This window comes from Apus apus, chromosome 1 (assembly GCF_020740795.1).
Source record: "Apus apus isolate bApuApu2 chromosome 1, bApuApu2.pri.cur, whole genome shotgun sequence".
In the NCBI taxonomy this organism is placed as follows: domain Eukaryota; kingdom Metazoa; phylum Chordata; class Aves; order Apodiformes; family Apodidae; genus Apus; species Apus apus.
In genome coordinates this window covers 60682511-60697219 of record NC_067282.1, presented here as the reverse complement: position 1 = coordinate 60697219, position 14709 = coordinate 60682511, and the positions used below count along the sequence as shown (strand labels likewise).

Sequence of the window (14709 nt, the reverse complement as noted above, 5' to 3'; positions counted from 1 at the left end):
AATAATAATTATTTAAAAATACATGTTAGTATGAGCTTCTGGTGAGCAGCTGCTCAGTGCCTACAAATATATTTGCTACAGTTGTCAGCATATTAGTGATGGGCAGATGCTCCAGCCAGGATATCCCTGTTAGGCAGTGCTCCAGCAAGAGCACCCTGCGCTGGCATCTCGGATCTCACAAATCAAAAGTGTCAAACCGCTTGGGGTGATCAGAAAAAAACTGGGAGAGATGAATGAGAAGTAGCTGCAGGACCTAATACAAATGAGCCAAAAACCAAAACTTTCTCCTCAAATAAGGTGAGACTAATATGCTCACTCTAACTACTAGAAACTGTTCAATGCTGCACCTCAAAATTTCAAAGTGAGCTGCAAAAGCAAGTTTTGCTAATATTTCTGTTTTTAAAATATTCTAACATTCCAAAACATACTTACTGAGGAAAAAGTTGTATTGTGAGATCATGATACCATTATATATTCATTTGCAAAAAGTCAAATAGTAGGAGTAATACACTACTTTTAAATAAGTACCTTTTAATTTACAATAAACAGGTTTTTTGGTCAAAATAGGGCTACACAAAAATGACATTTACTTTTTTGACTTTTATTTTACAGACCTTAAAATGTTCATCTATAAAAAATGAAATAAAAGATGCTTACAGCTTGTTTTTCAGCACTTACTGGAAAGATTATCAATGCTAACAATTCAAGCAAGAATAGCAACAAAAAAACCTAACAAGCAAACTAACAGATGATAAACACGAATCTGTCTTTTCCTACTTGTGTCAAAAAAAGCGCCTCTAATAAGCTGTTTTCATTTTTTTAAAATATTATTTAAAAAGGAGACAAAGTAACCACACGTGCTGTTGATTGATCATAGTAGGTACATAAGATTTTCTTGCTTACAAGTAACCTTTGTTTTAATTTGAACTCCACATAATCAGTTTTTACACCTGAATTCCTTTCACAAGTGGCAAACTAAATCAGGACCCTCATATCCTCAACTCTTCCTAAAAATGAAGCTCACTTGAATAGTGGAAGGTGGACCCAAAGCTCAATGAGATGCACAGGCTGCCCATGCAAATATTAGCTCCCACTTGGGAGAGCTGCATGCTGGAGAAATTCAGGTACACGCACACAAATTTTCTCCAAGTGCATATTCAGGCTGATGTCCTGAGCTGCAAACTGCATTAAAAGCACATCACAGACACATGATGCTTAGTCCCAGTCAGCTGGGATACAGAAGTGCTACTGGATACTTCTGGTGTCATGTATCAGCTAACATTATGAAGAAGTCATTGCTGCCTTTCTACTCATGAGAGGAAGTTTCAACACAGAAAATCTTTCTAAGGAGTTAAATTAAAACAGTACTCACTGCTATCCGCAGTATGGAAGCTTTCACAGAGGTCCATTTGTCCTGTCTGCGATCTATGACAAGAATAAATCCAATTCCAGCATCTCGTAAACTAAGTTTGGATAAGGAAAGAAGAAAAGAAGAGTAAGTTTAGTTAAAAATACAAATTAAATTTCTCTGGTTCTCTCGCTCAAAAACTAGTTGAAAACTAGTTTTAAAAAAGAAATACTTGGTAGCTTGAGCTTTTTGTGCAGAATCTTCTTCATCTAAACAGATTAAATACATATATGCAATACTAGACACCATTGGAAAGATGCCGCAGTTCCAAATATGTTCCACAGAGCTTCAAATCATATTCAAAGAATGGATTCTCTCTCACAAAAGATAACTTTTACATTTCTTTTAGTGATTATTTCAGATGAAAATAAGATCCTTTCATTCTCCATTGTTGTGGTGCTGATATAATCCCTCCCTCATGCTGCTTTCACTATAATTTTAGGATCAAAAGTGAGTCGTTTTCCTTTTGCATCTGCTTTTCACCTTCTCTTTGAATTGTCTTCCTCCTCACTGATAGTTAAAACACCTTAAAAACGCAGGTCCTTCAGATCATTCTACGATATTGCTCCACGCATTTGTAATTCTCACATGCCTCCAGGTTGCAAACTCATTCCCAGGTGCATTTTTACATTCATCGAAACAAAAAATCCCTACAGCATTTTGAGATCCCAGATCAGAGAGGAGAAAAATGAGATCAGATGAGCTTCTCTGGAGTGGAAACATCTGTGAGAGAGATCCCGCTCAAATCCTTGCGTACGGGTGACCTTTCTTTTTTTGCCTGTGCTCAGCTGCTCCTGCTACCGAGCCCCAGTCAAGGGATCTGCTCCTGTTTTGTAACTCCCCATCTGAGCCAATTGCGCGATGCCAGCAGCAGCCCTTGCCAGCCAATCACAAGCAAAATGGAAACAACAGGCAAATACAAGGCAGACGGGCTCAGATTAATTATTTTCTCATCTATTTGGTCAGTTTTAATATACATGCTGTATTTTCAGTCCAGATAATGATTTCCTGCAAGGCCCGCTGTCTGCACTGTGTGACATTTAGGAATATCGTGCATCGATTTGTTATCATCCTACCTTAAAAGACAATATAAAAATCAAGACAGCGGAATGTCAGAATCTGTTATTCAAGACTGCTGAATCATGGAAACACCAGCTTTGCTTTATAAGATTATGTTAGTAGCATAATAATAAGAGGATGCTGGGGAGAATGAGGAATACAGCTACCCAGATATGTCATCTTCAGCTGCTCTGAAAAATTACAGATAAAAACATGACTCACAGACTATTCCCTCTCTTTCACAAACTGTAATAGATCTCAAATTTACAGACTAAATATTTAGGGTGCAACATGAATAATAATAACAAATAAATGCAAAGAACACCTGCTTTCTTTCAAAATAAATGAAGCAGTCATTTTTACACAGGAGAATATTAGAAACAACCCCCACTGCCTACATCCAGGGCACATTATTCAACTTTTGCCTCTGGGTTAAGACAACACTGATAAACAACATCTGAGTACTTGCCTTACAAGCCTGAATAACCCTTGCAGACAAACAAGGCTTTATATTAGCAATATGCTTCCCACTACAGTAAATTTCCACGATTCACTAAAGCTTTCCCTCTTCCTTCTCTATTTGAAGGACAAGAGGAAGAGAGAGATCCAGATTGATTTTAGCATCTTCCTGCTCCCCAGTTAAAGTTCCCACCATTTTAACCTTCAGTGACTGAGCAAAATAAAATGCTAATAGCAACCATGTTCCACAATAATCAGGTAGCAAAACAAAATCCTTGGGTCACACAATCTAAATGTAGATGAATGGAGTCAAAAAGGTGCTACAACTGTTTCCAAAGTGGTTCATGTGGATTTTGAAGGGTATTAAGACTTTTAAGGAACCATTTCCCCTGCTCAGTACAGGTCTCTGGGAGTCCTGCAATTTCTGCATACTTCCTCAATGGCAGCATAATTTCAGATCCCACAGAGTACCTAAATGCAACATTTGTATCACATTTCAAGAAACTATTGAAAATTCTGTGCAACAGGAATACATTTAAAGCTTCTAATAGAGCATCAATCAGATTTCTTTCCCAGAACAGAGGGAAAGACAGGCTCAGCTAGGATGCTGGAGAAGATCTAGAGGGCAGCTCCACACAATTAATCATATGTCTCAATAACTGGCAATAAGCACAGCGTAATACCATACTCCTAGGGGAAAAAATAAAATAAAATTAAAAAAAAGCTTACTTAAGCAGAAGAGTTGACCAGGGAAAGCACATCTCTAAGAAAGCCCCAAATATGTCTTTAGTGAGCCACCTTCTTCCACTGGATCAAACATGTTGGGTGGTTGCATGGTTCAGAATGCAGCTTCCTTCCAGGCTCAGAAATACAAGCCAGGATTCCCCACTGCTGGCTAGTAGAGACCCAGCAGCAAAGTTGTGAGCACCTGACTTCAAACCACTAACACTCCATTAATATAGGCTGCTTTAAAAAAATTAAATGCTCTGTTCTGAACCAATCACAGAGGGAAAAATATTTGTTATCTTGACAACAGTGTCTTGTTGCAAAGGGCTGGCTGTGGGGTCTGGGCTCCAGCTCCAGCAAGTCATAGGCAGGAAGCAACAAATGAAACTAAGACATTGTGTACAACAAAGCTGAGAACATTATGAAGGCAACAAAGTCACGTATTCAATAAACGTAGATATTGGAAACAGGTTTGTTTGCCAGTGCACCCTTGCTCTACTGACCTCTCTTTGCTGCCACACACACCTGCATACATAGTTACAAGACAGGCAAGACAGGCTCCCCTCTATTTTAGGGCATAGGATGAATGGTGCTTTGGTAACAAGCAGGTATTAAATTTTCCTTTGGTTCTTGATTTACCTGTAAGCACCAGCTATGCCTCTTTATTCAGCCATATTTAATACACTCTGTCAAAATACTTATTTCCTCTCCACACCACCTGCTTGAGAGTCAAGCATTTTGGCTTCTGCTCTGTCTCAGCAGAAGCGTGCTCTGATGGACATGGCTTGTCCTGCTCATCAATCTACTCATTGTCTTGCTCCAGTTGCATTGTACTCATCAGCTTAGCCCAGGTCTTCTCACAGCTCTGTATAACTCTCCAGTAAAATTGTCACTACCACCACATTTGTATCTCTCATTCATCCCTTCAGCCATTCACATTCCTTGCTGTCTTGTCCCAATAACAGCTCAAAAAGTCTTGGATCTTCATGTTTTATTATTATTTTATACTGTCAGGACAAATAACCAAATCTGTTCTCACCCCATCCCTTCCCAAATGCCACAGTTTGCTCATACTCAAGCCCAAGTCTCCCTTAACCTACATCCAACTCAGTCTTCCAGTATTTTCCCTCGGGTGGATATTTCCCTTGTCTGTGGTCCTGCCTGTTGAGCCAGGCAGCTTTCATGCACTGCCTGCTTGTCAGCAGGCGGCACTCACACCCCACAAGACAAGTCTTCCTGCTCTCATTCAGCAGCCAGAGAGGGCCCTGCTCAGCCCCAGGATGAAGCAGGACATTTTTGGCGACAGAGTTGCATAGCTACGGAGCGTCTATGACTTGGGATTTAGGCAGATTTTTCTCAAAGTATTTCCTTGACACAAAGGCCATAATTCTTCCAAAGTGTCAAGTCTGAGTCCTTGACCAAAGGATGGAGTCACTTGAGCTTCTCAAACAAAAGGCTGCTTCAATGTTAGAAAAGCACAGTGGATTTGTTCCCTGGCTTCTTGGGTACAACTCCTCTACGCTGGGTAAACTTTAAACCAAAAACTCAGGTGAGACCTCACAAAGGGAAAGAAAATTTGGTGGAGTTGTAAATGACTGGAAACCAACCCTTACAGTGATAAACAGCAGACAAATTTAGCAGAAGCACCTGCCTATTAAGGCTTCTTGACACTTCCCTTACAACCTCTGTTTTCTTTAATACATGAACTTGTATCCGGTGTACTTTCTGAAACATAATTTATATAAGCTTGTAATTCAAATTTAGTATTTCCTTCCTTTGTTTCCCTCCTAACAAAAGAGAAAACAAAAAACCCACCATCAGGAGATAAGCTGTGTTCTTCTGTTTATTCACCAGCACAAGGAACAGAACATTTTTATAAAGGCAGAGAAACCATCCCTGCTCAGCAGGAAATATGTCTGGCAAACTCACAAAGGCCAGGTCAGAAAGGTAGAAAGCAGAGGAAGGGGAGCAGGGGCCACAGAGGACAGGAGAAAACAGCAGAAAGCAGACCTTCTGCTCAGTCCCCTCCCTCTTGGGGAGCCAATGTAACACCATTCGGAGAAGTTGAGAGCACAAGTACTGAGTTCTCCGCATAGACTGTAGAGCAGGAACTGAATTTTCCACTTAGTGGCTCCTCAGCTTTAGGTTATGGGGACATCTCCCTCTTTGTCTTGTCTGCAAGACTTATGAGCTCATGCACCTGGGGGAAAGGGTGGGAAAGCTTATAGTACATAGGACTGCAGAAAGAAACTTCCCTCTAGGGTGTGTGGAAGCAATTACATAGTCATCATCTGAAAGATCCTTGCATTTCTCCAAGGTATGGGTGGCGACAACTGCTACACAATTAAGTTCCTATTGCTTCTACACTGCTGTATGAAAACTGCTTGTATACATTGCCCCCTACTACAAACAAAACAAAACAAATCTTCAGCTTCATAGCAGGGACTTGATAATACCAAGCTTATGCATGTTTGAAATTCTGTGCAGCATTTTAGGTTAAATAACTCCAGTTTAATAAAAGTACTTTTCAGTCTTAAAGCCTTATTATTAAATGGTTGGCTTACATTACACTCAAGATTGTTCCCTACCTTGACTACCTCTGCCTGTAAATACAAATTGCCTAGAAATTCTTGCTCTCGATAACTGAACGGATATTTTGATATTAGGACTTCAGTAACACTCAGTGAAGAATTACTGCATTGAGCAGAGCACCAAAGCAGTATCTGCAGCAGTCTGCATTATCTGCAGCTGAAGCTGTCTTTAGATCCCTGGTACCACCTGCTCTTACAGCTTTCTCACCCTCTATAGCTCATCACTGACCATCAACATACATCAGTAATTTGCACACACTGCTTGAAGAGATGTGGGGTCTCAGGCTGCTCACAAATCCTGATCTTTTTTGACATGCAAAACATAGGCCTGTGTAGGAACGACTATGGAGCTGGCCCATCCACCCATCATTGGTCATACTGCTGTACCACAAAAGGGCAAACATACCAGACACAGTGACATCTGAGGAATCTTAGGAATGGAACTGCCCATTCTGTCCATGCCATAAAGGCTATGTGGAACAGCTCTTTAAAAATCTCAAAGGTAGAATTGTATCCAGTGCAGAAAAAGGTGGAGCTCAAACAGGTTCAACATATACAAAGAGACAGTCCAGCAGCCTGAGCACAGGGGTATTGAACACTTTGAACACCAAGCTTTCTCATTGTGGCCCCAGGGATAAAAATGGTTCCAGCAGCTATCACTCTTTGAAGTCAGAAGTCATCCTAAATTCAGTCATCAGCAAGCAAGATAGAGTAATCAAAACCAGCATTCTCTATTACTTTGCTTAGGAACAGGCTACTGGAAACCAGAAACTAACTAGTGAGATTATTGTTTCCCAAGAGAAACTTCGTATCCTACATTTTCAGATGCATTTCAACTTATTTAACCTGAGCCACTTCAAAGACAATTTCTCCATCTCCCCTGCTGCTGCTAGGAATGACTTCTTGGGGAGTGAGGGGAAGACAATAACACTTTCTTAATCATAAGTGTTTCACAGATTTTAAAAAAAATGAAACCACTAAGGCCTTGGCAATGAATGAAAGCAGGGAAAAGCCATTTCCTTAGTGGCTGCTACATGCTCTAGAAGACAGCCAGATGGTATGGCAAAGAACATGGTATTAACAAACCAAGATAGAAATTTCCAGTACAGCAATGAAAGAAAATAATTCAGCCAAGCTCAACTGGTGACATTTCATGTTACCAGCTTTATGCTAGTTTCCCAGCAAAGGGCATAGCCTTGCCCCACATATCCTCTCCTTGCATCCCTTATGTAGGATAACCAAGACTTCCATTTGATCACTAGATAGGTCCTAAAGAATGCAATTTTTCCGACGGCAGAATTTAATTGTATATGAATTTGACAAAGAAAAAAAGTTAAAGCTCAACTGTAACATTACACAAAACCTAGTTCCCAGACACTAAACAGCAATGAGACCTACAACAGTTTCATTTTCTTACCATTACTGATTTCTCATGATCATAAAGGCTACCTTGTTTCAAAACTGGTCAATTTATTCACACAATTCCAAAACCAAATCCACCAGCTGGTTATTTGTAAAAGAAGGGAACAAGCAAAAAGGTATATTTGACAACATATTTGACAGGTTCCCTTCATTTTAAAAGCTGTTTTACTTATAATTTTTAACTATTTGCACATGTGATTGGTCTTTAAGTATTTTGATCTTATGACATCTTTCTTCTCACCATCCAAAGTGAGACTAATATTAAAGACTAGTTAATTTTGGAAACCACAGTCTCCAAGGAGAAGAAAGCAGTTCTGTGCTTTCCGAAAATAAAAGGATATGTCACAGTTCACAAAGCTCAAATTTGAAAGCTTCAGATATCATAGTCTTTTATAGTCCCTAATACCCAGCCTCACTGTAGAAGGTGCCTGATTAAATCAATTCAGAGATAGCAGGAATTGAAAAAGAACTACAAACCAGACATTACTTGAGTTCTATATTGAACAATGAACCTTCCAGTTTCAGTTGCTAGGTGAGCCTGTATCTACTACATCTGTATTACCACAGCATCTATGCTGAATACTGCTTTGTAATGCTGCTGCTGCTATTTCAGATGTTACTTATGTGTTTTCCAGAAACTTGCACTTAAATTAGTACTTAAAAGCATTCAACTAAAGAATAGCCTGGAAAGTAAAAATGGTATAATCCTTTATAACACCAGTGTTACAAATGATATTCCAAATTTGCACTGTAAACATACAAACAATAATGTAATTATGCACCTAAGACAAACTGGAAGTGTTCTGAAAGATGGACAGTAACATCTTCACACTAACTACATTTGCTGTAAATTGGCAAACTTTTCTATTTCTATATATTCTATATATATTTCTATTTATGTTTTTATGATAGAAAATTGGGGCATTGCATTGGTATTGAGATATCAGTGCCAAAGAAACAATCTGCCAAGAAAATATACAGAACAAAAACATATTCCCAAAAGATGACTGTATATCCACTTGTGTGATGCTGTCACGACATTGGCTAGATGGAAAATTCTGTATATGTAATATGTATGTATAGGTATGACTAACTGAGGTCAAAGAACATTGCACAGATCTGAGAACAGAGTTCTTCCTAGCAAAGGCAACATTATGAGGATAACATTTATGAACATCCAGATGAAGCTCTTTGGCTACCTAGCAGACCTCCTGAGCTCTTAAAGCAAACTGGCTTGACAGTTTGGCTCCGATTCTCAGTTTGGATTCCTGCAAGAATCACCTTCCGTTGAGGTGTGTAACCAGTCTATCAGATATCAGTTCTTATTCCAGCAACACTTCAGAGAAAAAAACCAAAGTTATGAGTGCACTCCATTTTTGGGACATGGCACTGCATACAGGACAAAAATGGGAATGCTAGGATTAATGACTTCTGCATAATTTTAGATGGAATTAATAATAGCATTTTGTCTCTGATTTTTGTAAGCTATATCTCTTCATCTGAAAACGCTGAAGAAGTCAGCTAGTGCAGCAAGCACAGCTGGAAGGACACGTTCATTCCTTCTGATCTCCTTGGAAAACCATGCATAGAGCATAGTCCTACAGCACAGGCAAGTTTACTGAGGTGCTGGATTTAAAGCTTCTGCTTGGTGGTATGGAAGTCACTGCATTGTACCTTTATGTCTCCACATCCAAATCTCTGGAAACAGGGATGAAACTTCTTGTTTACTGTGTTTAACTAGTGAGTGCCTGCACTGTGCTTCAACAAAAGGCTATTGATCTAGAAGAATTTGTTTTATGTGATTATTGTCCCTCTCACAGTCAGCTCAATGAACTTTAACTGTGGAAGGAAAAACCTACCCAACTCAAACTACATCTGATCAATGTTCATGAAGAAATATAGGAAAGAAAAGAAATTCCAGCAAAAGAAATGTAAAACAAGACAGTTCAAAGTGCTGCTATACAAGTGCAGCCTCTAGTGGTCTGTCCAAAATCACTGACTGCCAAGTAAAAATTATATATAAAGCTCCTGGCAGTAAAAGCTGCATTTCATTTGACACCATTGATGCTGTGACACTCCACAGCAGGAGCATTACCTGTAAGCAAGGAGGCATCATTTCTCATTGATTCTTGTGTTTAAAAATCTGATACTGAAAATAAAAACTGCTCCCCAAAACAAAACCCCAACCCTTCACCTAAATCACTATAAATACAACAACATCCACAGTATTCTACTATGATTTTCATTCTACACTGGAATTCTGTTAATAGATTTTTTAAAAAATTGTCTACAGATTGTCAATAGATTTAAAATTCATTTGACCTTCTCTTTACTTTGGTTTTGATACTTACTGCCTTCCCTTCAGAGAAACAGAAGAAGCCATATGGAAATGAAGAAAATATGAACCCTAGTTGGAGCTGAACCCGTTTCATCATTGGACAAGGTTCAGATAAAGAAATGTGTTTCCCTCCCTCCACTGGGAACTTCTTTTCCCCCCTTCCTTCTCTACATTCCATTTAACTCTCCCTAAATCTTATCCAGTGTAGCACTGATGAAAACCTTCTCTCTTCCCTTTCCTATTAGGTTTTCTTTTGATTTGGCTGTTATTGGTTCATGCCCTAGGTATATCTGAAAACTCTCATACTGTATTTCAGTTTCCTTAGGATTGGGGAAAAATTAGACACAAAATTGTATTTCAGGATCTCACAGCAAGCAGGCAAAGAAGAATTTAGATGAATGTTGGGTTACGAGGTGGCATAAATAAAAACCATGATACGTGGTTATAATTTTCTTGTGAGGCAGAAGAGACGAGTGTAATCATACAGCCTGGAAGAGCAACACTGTGAAAAAGCTTTTTGTAACTTTATAACCATAGGCAAGATAGGTTGTGTCAATGACAGGACATCTTAAAGGCCAGATAAATAGGACTGAAACTTCAAGGAGCTTTGTCTAAGAGGCTGGTAAGAGTTCAAAACTTTGGAAGTCTCATCCAAACTTCACAATGACTGCAGCCCTGAAAGCCACGTGTGGTTACAAGGAGACCTACCCATGACCTGAAAGTCCTTTAGTCACCACAGGACTGTGGCAGCAACAACTCACCACACCTGCCTGCAAAGCAAGAACCCACAAGAAAATGGGCTACTATTGGAGATCTACAGTCAATGAGGCAAGTGACAATTCACTGATGACCAGGACAGCTGCTCTCAAGCCTTGCTCTCAGAGGCAACCAAAGGTCTTTATCCTGCACTGCAGTAGGTCCCTTGAAAATGTGAGATAAAAATCCAAACATGTTTGCTTGAGGCACTTCTGTCTCAAGCACTGCTTGCGTTTCACAGCCAAATAAGCAGCACTGGTGGACATCTTATTTATTTTTCAATATCTGTGCCAATTTATAGAGCATGCACAGTGTCATTTCTCATTTTCCTCCCACTCAGCTTCAGAGTTACTGGTATCAATATCTTCCTTGATTGGCCCCTACAGGTCCTCTTTATCTCCTATGATACTCTAGGTCCTCAAATCAGCCTCTCTCCCACTTTCAAGCAAATTTATCCTTAAAATAAACATGACTGATAACAGTACAATAATGCTGGCAATATTCCATCCTATACGCTGACATTCTTTGTGCTCCAAAAAACTTATGCTGTTGGGGCGAAGCTGAGAGAATGTAGCCAGTGCTAAAAACAAGAACTAAAGCATCCAGGCATCATTATCTGCCTGGGCCTGGACATCTGCTTGTACCACAAGCACTGACTTCCTTCCCATGGTACTCAGCAGCCTTTTTTAATGGCAACTCAGCAAGCCTTACCTCACCAGGGAGCCCCACAGACTAAAATCAGAACAGCTTTGATGTGTTTCTGCAGGTAACAGAAATAATAATTAAAATGCAAAGTTGTTGCTTAACAGATCCTCTTTTAGTGTGCAAAATTTTTAAAAATGCATTTTTTTTTTAAAGAGGAGTTTTAATTTTTAAGTAGAAAATCCAGTGTAATTTCTTCAGGTCACAGAGAGCTGCATGAGGAAAGACTTGAAGAAAGTCAACAACTTTGAGGACTCATTAAGACTTAACTACCAATGGCTAAAGCAGGCCACATTCTTTTTGAGGGACAATTAAGGAAAAATAGATCAATAAAGGCAAAAAGTTCCACGCTGGTGAAGCTTAAGTAAATATAAGCAACAGAAAGCTATGTAATCCTTACTGTAGAACTATTAAGTCAGACTCTGTAAAAGCATTTTTATACCTATTCATAACTAAAATGTTGGAATTATACATATTTCCAGTACACTTAACAAACATTAATGCACGAAGTATGGGAACAGCCTTATCTGGAATGCTGCATATTGTGTTTTAGAAAGGCGAGTTTATACTTAAATAGGGTATTCAATACTCTGAACTTAAGACTGGACTAATGAATGCTTTTGTGTGAGGTCCTGCAGATTAAATTTAACACTGAACAGTGTGAGTCATGCATATAGGGCCTATACACTACTCAAATCATCTGAACCCTGAAGTGAGATTTAAAGACTAGAAAGACTTTGCCTGTACAGGGCTAAGCTTTAAAACAAGTTTAAGACATCCGCAAGGTGGACATCAAACAAGCCTAAGTTGTTCCAAACCCAGTAAACATTCAGACTTTGTAAGTAATGTGTTAAGCTTTGACCTAATATTGTAAGACTATGTAGCTGACAAAAAAGGTTCAAACTACCACTTAACTTTGAGATGCAATCCTCTTACTTCAAATGTAAGCCATTACATTTCCTTTCTGCTTACCGGAACATATGGCATTTTACAACTGTTTGGCAGCTGTGCTCTGGGAAAGGAAGGGCACACACAGCATGACAGATACTGTTGGAAGTCCTGGGATGTTCCCACTGATGAATTTGAGGGGCTGCCAAGGTAACAGCAGGATACAGGTTCCACATCTTCAGCCTGGATTGTAATATGACCAAGAGGAAAGCGTGGAAACGAAACACCACTGACAGAAATAAATTCTGAAGCTGCAAAACTGTTGCTCAGCCTGGCAGCACGAACTGTCAGGGCATCTGTTTTTTGGCACTTCTTACTCACTACGTGGTGACATTCATCCCTGGAACTCCATAAAACAAAAGTAGTTAACTCTTAGCTAGTGGTGGGCTGCTTGTTTAGTTTGCAGATAAATGAGGAACCACATGGTTATACTCCCATGCTAGCTCTTCACAAGGCCAGCCTGGACTCTGAGGGACTTACCTGCTCAAAACATAGCATTACCCCAACACAGGCACCCCTGCTTCCCAAGTACAATGGTCGATCCATGCCCAGGAGACTGGGAAGACCTGAGCCCTATGCTCTCAAGTGAGTGCCCCTGGTGCTGAGGTTTGTTAGCTCCAGCAACACCCACATCGTGCTGGGGCACGTTTTTCTGGTCCCTACCTAAATCCACCTCATCACACTTTGCTGTGCTCACACTGCTGAAGCCTTCTTGGATCTGAGCCCACCGGAAAGCTTAGCATAGACATTTCTTTTTCAGCTTTCCAGTTAACCTGGTGTTTTCCCAATGATGGGGAGCTGGTGTAGCTAACAAGGAAGATTCTACCCAAAGCTTAGCAAACCTTAACAACTGTCAGACATTGACACTTTCGGAGACCATCTCGTTCTTTTTCGTCACTTGGACAGGATGGCTCCCTAGTTTCCAACACCAGACGTTACCACAAACAACAGGATTTCTTAGAAGGCCACATTGTGTTCAAGCATTTGTAAACCATCAGGATCTCAAAGAAGGGGACGTTCTCCCAGGCAGGAAACCGACAGGGACGGCTTTAAAAACAGGAAATTGCTGAACATGACAAATTAACCTGAGATATGCTCAAGATCATGCAGAAGGACAGACAGGCATTACAAAGAGAGGCTGTACAAGGCTCTTTCTGAAAACATGAGGCCTGAGTATTGTACTTAATCAACGGTGTGGAACTCAAACTGGCCACCAACATCTCTTCTGAGTTTTCTAATATACACTATTTCTTATTTATCTTGAAAGGAACTTTGTATTTAAGACTCAGTTTTACACTTCTAAAAGATTAATTTTCTAATCTCTTGTGACCACAATTTTAGTTAGCTTTCTTCATTCAAAGAAGAACCTATATAAGCAAAGAAGAAAAGCATTAAAACTCTATCCTTTTGTTCTCCCATACAGCATATTGTTTTCCAGTTGCAGTAGAAACTGCTTATTAACCAGAAGCAAAACCGTATGTTGAAAAATCCTATATATATATATATATATTATTTTTTTTTCTAAATATTTTTTTTTCCTCCCCAGCCACTGCAATTATCTTTTTACTTCTTTTGGACCAAGTTCTCATGCTACACTGCACAAATGATAATTTCATATTCCAAGAATGTCTGCAGCCTTAAAATATGTTTAGAGTGACAGCTGTGATGGCTAGAAGCAAGTATGCATAACACCTGCCTTCAGGCTAAATCACAAACCTTGGAAGTCTATTTAGTAGGATAAATAGAAAGAGTAAAAAATACTTTCAAAACAGATGAAAAAATAAAGACAACACTGAATGCCTTGAGATTACTTTTTTGGGGTACATTAGGCAGCTATTTCAGTATCGTATTGCAAACCAGAATGGAATATTCTTCCTCCACCCTTTGTATATGTATATGTGGGATGTACAAGGTACATGCCTCTCCCACTTCGCAGTACGAGTGATGGACACTGTGTATGGAGGTCAGCAGCTTTTTACTCAGCTAAGAGGTGAGACAACCCACGCTGAGCAGCAACCCCTAGATGAAGCACGAGGAGTCAGTCACTCTTCTCTATAGAAGGAGAATCAGACTAGCTACACAGACATGATAAAATGTTCTCAAAGCATTTAAAATAGATGCAAGACTTGGCTCACTGTCCTCTGCTGAAACCGAGTTGATTTACAGAGCTCACCTCTTACAGACACTTTTCTAAAGATCCATGACTTTTATCAGCAACTCCATTGATAAGAACTATTAATTCCTGTGGCTCAATATTTATCTGTGACCTATTCGTACCAATTCAACATTTTAGTTAAAAT

General features: G+C 39.5%; 1 protein-coding gene across 12 annotated transcripts in view; it reads right to left on the bottom strand.

The window, feature by feature from the left end:
* MCF2L (MCF.2 cell line derived transforming sequence like) overlaps positions 1-14709 on the bottom strand; it is a 162869-nt gene that overhangs the window by 41126 nt on the left and 107034 nt on the right. For 11 of the 12 annotated variants that reach the window (XM_051617536.1, XM_051617553.1, XM_051617563.1 and 8 more), the window contains one exon: positions 1373-1463. In XM_051617536.1, the coding sequence (XP_051473496.1) occupies positions 1373-1463 (91 nt within the window). Of the gene's footprint in view, positions 1-1372; positions 1464-3655; positions 3792-14709 lie in introns of those variants that run through there. The other variant, XM_051617641.1, reaches the window with a different exon arrangement.